Source organism: Engystomops pustulosus, chromosome 2 (assembly GCF_040894005.1).
Source record: "Engystomops pustulosus chromosome 2, aEngPut4.maternal, whole genome shotgun sequence".
NCBI lineage: Eukaryota > Metazoa > Chordata > Amphibia > Anura > Leptodactylidae > Engystomops > Engystomops pustulosus.
In genome coordinates this window covers 244,241,653-244,254,028 of record NC_092412.1, presented here as the reverse complement: position 1 = coordinate 244,254,028, position 12,376 = coordinate 244,241,653, and the positions used below count along the sequence as shown (strand labels likewise).

General features: G+C 42.9%; 1 protein-coding gene across 8 annotated transcripts in view; it reads right to left on the bottom strand.

The window, feature by feature from the left end:
• Positions 1 to 274: 274 nt before the first annotated feature.
• SYNJ1 (synaptojanin 1) overlaps positions 275 to 12,376 on the bottom strand; it is a 59,119-nt gene continuing 47,017 nt past the window's right edge. For 6 of the 8 annotated variants that reach the window (XM_072138622.1, XM_072138626.1, XM_072138627.1 and 3 more), the window contains 4 exons: positions 10,184 to 10,248; positions 9,973 to 10,075; positions 9,122 to 9,348; positions 275 to 4,633 (listed from right to left, as the gene is read on the bottom strand). In XM_072138622.1, coding sequence (XP_071994723.1) covers positions 3,830 to 4,633; positions 9,122 to 9,348; positions 9,973 to 10,075; positions 10,184 to 10,248 — 1,199 coding nt within the window. In that variant the 3' untranslated portion in view covers positions 275 to 3,829. Of the gene's footprint in view, positions 4,634 to 8,336; positions 8,361 to 9,121; positions 9,349 to 9,972; positions 10,076 to 10,183; positions 10,249 to 12,376 lie in introns of all 8 variants that reach the window. The other 2 variants (XM_072138628.1, XM_072138629.1) reach the window with 2 other exon arrangements.

The window sequence follows — 12,376 nt, the reverse complement described above, 5'->3', positions numbered from 1 at the left end:
AATATACAAGATAGAAGCACAATATAAAATACACTACCCCCATTCTATCATTTGGAATATATATATATATATATATATATTTGTTTATTTTTTATTATTATAGGGCCTTAAAAATCTAGCAACTTTTTTGTTTAATAAAGTTTCTTCCATGCCATTGTATATACTTTAAAAAGTCTAATGTGATGTAATAGATCTGGAATACAAGTTGTCACTAGGCCTCATTTAGTCTTACAGGCCTTGTTGTCCATAGCAACCAATCACAGCGCAGCTTCAATTTTTACCAGAGCAGTTTTAGAATTGTAATCTGATCTCAGATTGGTCGTTTGGGCAACAAGGCCGATTCTACTGCCTAACAAATACATTGTGCCCATTGTAATGATATCATAAGCGAGACAATTTGTGGGAACGATTTTGTACATGTTAATATACTTAGAGAGCATTTCCCCTGTAAAAATAAATAAGTTATCCCTTTTCTGTTCAATTGGTAAAATATACTACTCTGCCGTTCCTAAGTGAACGCGAAGTCGAGTCCAATATGGCTGCCTCATAATTTACTTTTGAAAAAACTAAAACAACTCAAACAACAGCAACCCAGCTTTCCCAGACTCCTATTCATCAAAGGGAACATTTGAGGAAGAAAATACTAGGCAACTTGGTGGCAAATATCTGTGGCCATATGTGCTATCCAACTTTCCCATGAATAGATATAATTCCTGAGGAGAATTTTTAACAGTTTGACAGAAAATATCCCCTCACCCCTTTATACGTTAGGTAGAAATGCTCTGTAATCATATTTGCCCAGTCCTATACAGGAAATCTGTGCAGGAATGTATATATGCAACCTAAAAAGCCCATAAATACTGTTCATTATTATGGAATATATTAAGCATCCATACTGTAAATTGGATTTTGATTTTTTTTTTTTTCTACACTAAATCTAAAAACACAGAATTTGGACCAGAGAACCATACAGTGTACTCCTATAAACTACTGTCTAGGATATATAGTATATATACAGTACTGTGTGTATATTACATAGGATGACATTGCGGGTTATAAAAGCATACATTTTACTTCACTTGCACCGGAGGAAGCCATTTTGTGGCCAACCGATTATTCAGAAAACAGTGCATTTTTCTGAATACTGGTTTAGCCTCTAAAATGGCGGATTTTATTATAGACCATGTATTATTTTATAAGCTTGATATTTGTGTTGCGGATGCTTATAAGCAAGCGGATAATGGTGATGGGATTCAGGCACAGAACTGAAGCTCAGTAGAAAATGTTCTGAAATGAAATGAGACAATTAAAGTGCATTGTACTAATATTTGCTGCACCCTGGAACATAATGTGTGGGGGAGAAAATCAGCGGTACGTGGCGTTAGTCACCGATTACGCGATTAGCGGCAGGTACAACTGTGTCTACACAAATAAAGCCGTGGAATATAAAGAGCGGTCAGTGATGTTCGTAATGGTTTCCCAGTGGGGAATTTTTTTTGCAGACTCTCCTATAGCAGCGGTTTTACCAAAAGCCATACTCAACATACGTAATGTACCACCTATACATATATGGTGGATAAATAATGATGCAGATACCACAGCAACCAATAAAACCTCTGCTGCTTCTTTTTGAAGGTCTTTGGAAAATGAAAAAGCAATAACTTGCTTTGCTGCTATGGGCAAGCCCCGTATAACAAAAACATAATCATATCGGGAAGGAAATCCGAAAATTTTCACCATATACACACATTTTTCTCCTCATCCCTGAGACCTGTCCGCATTTCTGTAACAGTAATTCCTAGTTCACATAATGGATGTAAAATAAACTAATTTTACATATGTGTAGAGACAGACAATGGCGCATCACACACAAACAAGGTTCGGCTGGCCAGACGTGTATGATGGTTACATTTACTGGCCCAAATTAATTTGGCTTCTCCACTCTTTTGTGCGACAGCCTATCCAGGCCTGTGTTGTCCGCTGAAGGAAACAGTACATGGACAATGTGAATGTGTGGAATGAACATATGTGACTTTCGTTTTTCACTACTGTAGGTCAACGCACTGTCCAAATACTGGTGTAAATTAGCCCAAAGGACCCACTCAAATGACCATGATGTAGCCCACCAGCTAGCGTCTGTATTACAGCCATGGGACTTCCATGCTACTGATAAATTGGACTCATACACTCCATTAATCTCTTGTAAAGTGGTGGTGACCTCCAAAGCCTCACAACATTGATAACTCATAAAGGGAACAGCACATAAATATCAACATAATCAACAATTATCAAAACATAAAAGGGAAATCCAAAAATTCTAATGTGATATGTTCCTATTGAATCGACCCCCTTGGTTTGAATTCTTTTTGGTGTGCGTGATTACCTTAAGCTCCGCTCTAAGAGTTCAGTCTTAAAACCTGAGAGATTCATCCCTTCACTGAAGTAAAACTTGATGTTCTTAAGTCATGAAGCAAAATTTGTAAATCTATGAGGAAGAGGCAACTACTGAGAGTTCTCGGGTCCTATTTTCGCAGGTCCTATTTCAATAGGAAAATAATAAAACTTTTGGCGAGACTCAATAGCACGTCTATTCCTTCATTTTAGTCACGAATTAAAGTTTAGTTTTACATAATAGTAGTATTTTTTTGGTTTGCCAATTCTTGGTACACTTTTCTAGAGGTAGCTTTTGTTTACCTAATCTTTGCCATGCTGCAGTATATAAGCGAATGCAGATTCTATCCTTGGCCTATATAATGCCCTACTAAGTCCTTATTGTAAATTTTTTAGCATTTCTCTATTCATAGAGGACGCTCAAAGTGTTTAGGATGAAGCACAGGCTGCAGACAAAGTCAGATGTAAATTATAGTAAAACACAGCAGAAACTGTTGGATTTCCATGTAGTGCAACCATAGGGGAAAGGCCGTTTTGTACAGTGACCATTCAATTAAGTGGGATGTTTGTGTCATACAGGAGAGGTGGCCAATAGAAGAGGATTTGAAGACGGTCCACCACAGGCCTTTATATAAACGTATAATTACATATTACAATAAGTATTATAAACCGGTAAGCCCTTCCTCTTACTGACACGTATTCAAAGATGGATAGTCACTGCAACCCAACATGAAAAAAAGCAACCCACTTTGAGCCAAGGCGTCCTTGTGAATAGTCATACAGGTCCCTATATCAGATAGTTCCCTCATACCTAACCCTCAGCACTGCTATGCTTGGATCAATGATCTTCATATAAAAGATCATGCTCGTAAAACTTACCACTGACACTTGATCTATCCATCGAAACGAATGCATAACCTCCTATATGGGAAATTTTTGGTTTCTGTTCAAGTTATAGGACATGGAAAAGTTTGGCTTACTTCCCTGTCAACTACATAAAGTGGTTTACATTTTACTGCAGTAAAGTTAAAGCGCATATTTATAGTCTTCTAAAAAAATTTAGGTTTCAATGTTTTATAGGGAAACTGTGACCAGGACAAGCCCCGACAACATAACTGCACTCCAAAAACTTCTTGAGCACAACCTCCCCTCTTGTTTCGTCTCTCCTCTGTAAGGCATAGTTCGGAGAGGGAATCTCAAGAATTGGAAATGTCTCATAAAGCCAAGGAGTCCTTCTCTGGTACCAGATTCCCTTTAGTTGTTTTTGTCCAAAATGTACAAAACTCAATCTCGAAAACAAAGCCACATTTGAAATGTTACACAGAGAAGAGGACGAGACACATTAAATAGTGGTTATGTGTGAGTTTACATTAAGTAGCCAGGTCACTCTAGGGAAACATATTGCACAGAAGAAAGGACTGAATAGTCAACACCCTCGTTACCGATCTGCAAAGTCAAAACTTTGTGAGAAGTTTGCCGATAGTTTGGCAGCGGTTGGGTCAACTTTTGTCCTTGATGGGACGTGTGGAGGAGGTGGTGGTGGCGGCTTTCGTAAAGACATCGTACGGGACGATCCAGCTGGCAGAGTGTTCCAGTTGCTATCGTACCCAGAGAGTCCTTCGAGATCCACGCCATTGCTTGGTGGCAGCTTGTTATCTTTAGTAATAAAGTTGCTGTCTTCAAAAGTTACCCAACCTTTGGGATTTACGCCTGGCATTGAGGAAAAGTTGTGCGGCAATGAAAGACTTTTTTCAGCTGGACCCACTGTAAACATTGGCCGGCTTTGAAGCAACTCGGGTTGGCTAGCAGAATGAGGCTGATCGAATATTCCGCTCTGCAGAAATGTGGGAGCAGCTGTCATGGTGGTCTGGGTCTTAAACGGGTTCTCTGCCTCTGCAGATTTTTCTGCGAATGGGTTTGCCATTTGTGTGCTGTTGGGTTTGTTGAGAAATGGGTTGGGCGATACCCTCAGACTATCCCGAGACCCGCTTCGTGCTGGGATTGGAGGAGGCGGCATGCTATTCATATTATTCAGTAGATGAAGATTATTTGCTGACAAAGAAGGCAACAGTACTGACTCCAATGGGGTTGATGAGGAGTAGGATGATGATGATGATGATGGTGGTGGTGGTACATGAACGGGCGCTGGCAGCTTTAAAACAGGAGGTTGATCAAACGCCAAGTCCACAAATGGATCATTGTTAAACTGACTCTTAAAGCCACCGTCTTCATTGGGTTGGTTCTGTAAGAAATAAATAACAGATTTGTGGTATTCAGATGACATAGGAGTCATTTTTTGGAAGCGAGTATGTCTAATTTTAAATACTAAAATGAACAAGATGGGAAAAAAGTCATACAAAAACAAAAAACAAAAACATCCTATTCCAAGACACAACCAACCATTCACAGACTACAGAATCTACTCCCCCTCCCACATGAGAGGGGGCTTTGTTTCTGACGTTCTTCTACTTGCCTCATGCAATATTCATGCAATAATTGGGATGCGAATCCAAAAGGCTCTGGGTGGTCCGACAGTCAAAAGCCAAAGATGTGAATTTTTTTTTTTGTTCCCATGAAACATAAAAGGGGTCACTGACTTTTACCGCTGCAGTTTTCTTTTCTCTTTTTGTATCTAAATCTTATTGTCGGTCTTGCAGACAGTGGTATAACATGAATGTAGCTACCTACCTGCAGATAATTACCTCCTAGGTACAACAAAAAAAATCAAATACCTTAATAAAAATAAAAAAACACTGCTAGACCCAATATTGTAAACAGACTTATTAGAGGGGCTGCTTTGCAATTTAGATCTGACATTTTTTTGAACTTTGTACAGCAACATTGCTAAATTAAAGGGATTGTCCACTGTGGCCTTAGTGGTAAAGCTTTGGAACAGCATCACCAATTAGGAAACCCTTTAAAAACCACTAAGTATAAAATATAACTGGGATTGAATGGGTTATGTCTGAAAGTTTTCTCAGGTGCCTGTGTGGTAAAGGTGTTAAGCCTAGATGTTGCAGCAGAGGTTAAGGACTTGTTTTTGTAGAGGATTTAAATCTCGAACTGGCGCGATTTCCCAGGATTTTAATATGGACAATGTTAAGTTTTACTCTTTTCTAATAAACTTTCTGTATAAATTCCTCACGGTTTTCTAGATCTCTACTTGCTGTCATTCTAAAGAGTTTAAGTTTAACTGCCAACGTTCTGCGGATAAACACTGATCCCTGATCATGTGATGTCACACAGGTGCAAGACTCGCTATATTCCTGGTTATGTGATGTCACACAAGTGCGCAGCTCCATGTACCCCTTGTCAAGTGATGTCACATGTGCACAGTTCCTTATATCCTTGGTCATGTGAGGTCACACAGGTGCATGTCTCATTTTTTTCCCTGGTCATATAATGTCACACAGGTGCACAGCTCATTATACCCCTGGTCATGTGATGTCACACAGGTGCAAGGCTCGCTATATCCCTGGTTATGCGATGTCACACAGGTGCACAGCTCGATGTACCCCTTGTCATGATGTCACATGTGCACGGCTTGTTATATCCCTGGTCATCTGATGTCACACAGGTGCAGGTCTCGTTTTCTCCCTAACCATGTTACGTCACACAGGTGCACAGCTCATTATATCTCTATTCATGTGATGTCAGACAAGTGCACGGCTCGTTAGATCCCTGGTCATGTGATGTCACACAAGTGAACGGCTCGTTATTTCCCTGGTCATGTGATGTCACACAGGTGCACAGCTCAATGTACCCCTTATCATGTGATGTCACATGTGCACGGCTCGTTATATCCCGGGTCATGGGATGTCACACAGGTGCATGTCTCGTTTTCTCCCTAGCCATGTGATGTCACACAGGTGCACAGCTCATTATATCCCTATTCATGCGATGTCAGACAAGTGCACGGCTCGTTAGATCCCTGGTCATGTGATGTCACACAGGTGCACGGCTCGTTATTTCCCTGGTCATGTGATGTCACACAGGTGCACGGCTCGTTATTTCCCTGGTCATGTGATGTCACACAGGTGCACGGCTCGTTAGATCCCTGGTCATGTGATGTCACACAGGTGCACGGCTCGTTATATCCCTAGTCATGTGATGTCACACAGGTGCACGGCTCGTTAGATCCCTGGTCATGTGATGTCACACAGGTGCACGGCTCGTTATTTCCCTGGTCATGTGATGTTCCCTGGTCTGACAGGTTCACAGTTTGATATATCACAAAGAATAATCAGAACTGTGTGATACTAACAAGCCGTGCACCTGTGTGACATTACATGACTAGTGATGGGCCTTTATAGCCACAGAAAAGAATCAATGTACCTTCACATAGAATGAAAATAAGCAGATATCTACATTTAAGTAACAAATTGATACAGAAAGTATATTGGAAAATTGTATAACTTTTCATTACCTAAACAATATTATTTGCTGAAAGTGGACAACCCCTTTAATAAAATGTATCAATGTCTCATCACTTATTCCAGGAAAGACAAACATAAGACTTACACCGAGAGAACATAGTATTATAATTATTACATAGAAAAATAAACTGTGATCAATGTGCAAAACATCAATTTTGTAAACTGATAGTTGTAGGACGGCTCCATTTCTGCTCACTCATGGATATATGAGATGATGAAGCTGGAGATCACCCACCGTGTGTTAGGTAAGTAGTGATTTCTGCAGCAGTAAAAGTTATTATATCATGTAATATTAATATTACATTGTGTCATGATAAAGAAACAGTGCAGCGCCCCCTACTGCCCTCCAATCATAAATCTAGGGGAGCTCTATGTGCGCATGTGTATAACCTTACTCCTCAAACTAAATACAGGGCAAGCCTAAATTAGGAAGAAGGATCTTGAAGGATAATTTAAAGGGAACCTGTCACCAGTTTTAACTCTTTTAAGCTGCCAGCTTCCCTTAAGGTAGGGTGTGAAATGTCCTTTGTAGAATTCCCTCTTTTATGTGAAATCTCACTGCTAACCTATAAATAATCTCCACCACATGTGAAAATGAGCAGAGACGAGTCATATTTTACTTGAGATGAGTCAAGCATAGAGTTTGCAGGGATCTCTTCAGTTCTATAGCACCCATTTGTCATGGTAATAAGAAATCTTTCATGAGATAAGAATCTCATCCTTTAGATTGCACCAGGCTTGTGGCTCTGTGATCTACAGAACCGGAAATACATGCAGTTAAATACATAGGAAATGCAAGCTGCAGATGAAGATCCAGTTCACCGCTATATTTATCTGCAGTTCATATTTTCAACCAAGTCATTACCTGCCCTTATCACAATCATGATGCAGTATGACACTAGATATTATAGAATACAGACAGACCCCGGGTTACATACAAGATAGGGTCCATAGGTTTGTTCTTAAGTTGAATTTGTATACAAGTCGAAACTGTATATTTTATAATTGTAGATCCAGACTAAAAAAAAGTCTGGGACTAAAGTAACATCCAGAGAGCTTCACCAGAGGTCACAGTGGGGAGAGGGGTCCGTCTGGAACTATGGGTCATCTGTAAGTCGGGTGTCCTTAAGTAGGGGACCGCCTGTAAAAGAAAGGTGTGCCTGAATTGATACTACCCATGCAGCCTCTAAACTTGACTCATCTGAGGCAAAATATGACTCTTCTATGATCATTTTTAAATGACTTTGGAGGAGATTTCACATAAAAGTACATTTAATACCCGATCTGAGGGAGATAGTAGTTTAATAGGTTAAAATCTGATGACAGGTTCCCTTTAAAAGGATAATGTAAAGATTTCTGAGTTCTAACAGACGGTCCCTTTATCATGACAGGTAATGGTGGTTATCCAGATTATTACATGTGACAATTATCAATGACATGAGAGACGTACGAGTCTAGGGAAGTCATTGACTGATGAAATATAGGAAGTAGGGGTAAATTACTAGGTACCTGTTACCCCGACGGTTGCTCCTGCTTGTGATAAAAAAAGACAGACATTATAGAAAGAAAAAGAGATGAGAAGAGATAGAGAGTATAACAAGCACAACATGCAGTTCCGGAATTTCATAAAAGGCAACTTTTCTTTTAGCTACGTTACAGTTTTGTGTAGACATGACTCTGTCTCCATGGTTACAGACTACAAACAGACCCCGTGTAGTCTGATGATGCATTAGAGAAGAAGAGTGGTATGTAACCATATCGGCGCAGAGGAGTGTGCGCTGTGTAATATTAAAAGTTATTTCTGAAACAAAGGCGCCATCGTCTTTCTAACTCTGAACAACCTGATAAAGGACAAGAATCTTTAGATGGCCCGAAATGTTTTGTTACCAAAAATGAATAAAATTTAAAGAATTAAGGGGGTTGTACAGAGTTGGGAAAACATAACTACTCACTTCCAATAACAACACCACTCCAGTCTAAGTTGAAAGTGGTATTACAACATAGCTCCAATAACTTTAAGCTGAGCTGTGATACCGGACACAACCCACACAGAGGTGGGGGCGCTGTTTTTTTTTTTTTTGCAAGGATGTAACTTATTTTTGCTAGTTTGGTCTCTTCTGTACAGTGAGATCCAGTCTCTTCTCGTAAAGGAGTAGATCCAAAAATAAAGGATTGCTGGTGGTCTGACCAATGGGACAATACAACAAAAGCCAGTGCAGAAGAGCACCCAGCGCACCATCCACTTCTGCAGGACTGATGGATACAGCAGTGTGATGCACGCGGACCAGTCTTACCTGCTGAGAAGGATCCGGCTCTGAAGGCAGGTTCTGGGCGGATCGGCTACGAGGAGGGGGCTGTGGAGGTGGGTCTAGGCTTTGCACAGGAGGTGCTTGGGATGTAGGTTGCAGTGCTGTAGGTAACATAGGCTCTGGCAGTTTTTGGCAGGGTGGCTGGGAGGTTGGGCTCGGCTGGAGAGGGGCTGCTAGCTGGGGTTTCATGGGCTCAGGAAGAGTTGGAATAACTAAAAGAAACCAGACAGAAATAGAATTAATAAAAAAAACTTTTTGTCAACTTGAATGATCGTCCATGCAATTTCTCAGCACAAATTATGGTAAAAAATGATGCAAAGATGCGGATAAAAAACTGCTGCCAACTCATATATGGGAACAGACCCTTACAGCGAATCTGTAGCATTTTACATATTGTCCTATCTACAGACAACATGCTATAGAGCAAGAACTGCTGTACAAATTGTCCTTTCTGCAGGCAGCAAGCTATAGAGCAGGAAGAGCAGATTCTACATAGTATCCTATCTGCAGGCAGCCTGTTATAGAGCAGGAGGAGCTGAGCAGATTGTATACAGTGTCCTATCTGCAGGCAGCAAGCTATAGAGCAGGAAGAGCAGATTCTACATAGTATCCTATCTGTAGGCAGCATCTTATAGAGCAGGAGGAGCTGAGCAGATTGTATACAGTGTCCTATCTGTAGGCAGCATGTTATAGAGCAGGAGGAGCTGAGTGGATTGTACATTGTGTCTTATCTGCATGGAGTCTTGGTGGGACGGGATTAAACCAATGTTACCAGACTTGCAGATATTGGAGTAAAGTCACTCACACTCTTGGATGGTATAAGAGGACACACTTACCTTTGGCGGGCTCAGCAGCTTTCACAGGAGCCTCAGTATTTGGTCTGCTCTGTGCTTGTCGGCTCTGGGGGACACTGATGACCCCAGCACGAGGAGGAATTATCTATGAACAATGACATTAAGCATTCAGCGTTCTCCATCTGCGGTGAAGAGATTCTTAATAGAACGTATTGGATTGAATGCGATGTAGTAATAACTATTAGATACTCACCGGCCTCACTGAAGCACAGGGGGCAGCCGCTGGGGGTCCAGGCTGCGGAGGGAGAGGGCCACGAACTGCAACACAAAGCAAAGGCCCAAAAATCACTTCCCTTCTCTTTAATTATCTGCATCTACTAAGTGATTGCATGAGACCAAGAAGCAAGCATGAGGCTGCACATGCAATATTAGCAAGATCTAGATTAGTATATAATGTCTATCACGTGCACTACAGCAACACCGGTTTACACTGCAGGTAACAGCACTAGAGATGAGCGCACCCCACGTTCTCGTTTGGGTTAAGGGTTTGGCATATAGTGGACCAGGGACATATTGCCGGGCTGGCAGCCGAACAGCCAATCTAAAATTCATGCCCCTTACAACTGCCAATCACTGTGTGTGGGCAGAGTAATCAGGGCTCTCCCTGCCAATCACTGTGTGTAGGCAGAGTAATCAAAGACTCTCCCTGACAATTACTGTGTGTGGGCGGAGTAATCAAGACTCCCTGCCAATCACAGTGTGCGGATGAGGTAATCAGGACTCTCCCTGCCAATCACAGTGTGTGGGCGGCAGAGGTCGCACTAAGATTTTTACAGAAGGGTAATAATACTCCTCCTCCTATTTTTGGGGAGTATTTTTAGCCGAGGAGGAGTATTAAATTTTTTGTAATAAAAATATAAAACTTCTAGCTGTATATAATGTTAACAGACGCTATTCATACATGAAAATCATCTTCACCGCGCGCTCACTACACACACACACAGCAGCACGCTCACTACACACACACACAGCAGCACGCTCACTACACACACACACAGCAGCACGCTCACTACACACACACACAGCAGCACGCTCACTACACACACACACAGCAGCACGCTCACCACACACACACGCTCACTACACACACACACAGAGCAGCACGCTCACTACACACACACACACACACACACAGAGCAGCACACTCACTACACACACACACACAGAGCAGCACGCTCACTACACACACACAGAGCAGCACGCTCACTACACACACACAGAGCAGCACGCTCACTACACACACACAGAGCAGCACGCTCACTACACACACACAGAGCAGCACGCTCACTACACACACACAGAGCAGCACGCTCACTACACACACACAGAGCAGCACGCTCACACACACACACACACACACAGAGCAGCACGCTCACACATACACACACACAGAGCAGCACGCTCACACATACACACACACAGAGCAGCACGCTCACACATATACACACACACAGAGCAGCACGCTCACACATACACACACACAGAGCAGCACGCTCACACATACACACACACAGAGCAGCACGCTCACACATACACAGAGCAGCACGCTCACACACACACACAGAGCAGCACGCTCACACACACACACAGAGCAGCACGCTCACACACACACACAGAGCAGCACGCTCACACACACACACACACACACACACAGAGCAGCACGCTCACACACACACATACACACACAGAGCAGCACGCTCACACACACACAGAGCAGCACGCTCACACACACACAGAGCAGCACGCACACACAGAGCAGCACGCTCACGCACACACAGAGCAGCACGCTCACGCACACACAGAGCAGCACGCTCACGCACACACAGAGCAGCACGCTCACGCACACACAGAGCAGCACGCTCACGCACACACAGAGCAGCACGCTCACGCACACACAGAGCAGCACGCTCACGCACACACAGAGCAGCACGCTCACGCACACACAGAGCAGCACGCTCACGCACACACAGAGCAGCACGCTCACGCACACACAGAGCAGCACGCTCACGCACACACAGAGCAGCACGCTCACGCACACACAGAGCAGCACGCTCACGCACACACAGAGCAGCACGCTCACGCACACACAGAGCAGCACGCTCACGCACACACAGAGCAGCACGCTCACGCACACACAGAGCAGCACGTTCACGCACACACACACATACATACATACATACACACACAGAGCAGCACGCTCACTACACACACACACAGCAGCACGCTCACTACACACACACACAGCAGCGCACTCACTACACACACACACAGAGCACACTCACACACACAGAGCACACTCACACACACAGAGCACACTCACACACACAGAGCACACTCACACACACAGAGCACACTCACACACACAGAGCACACTCACACACACAGA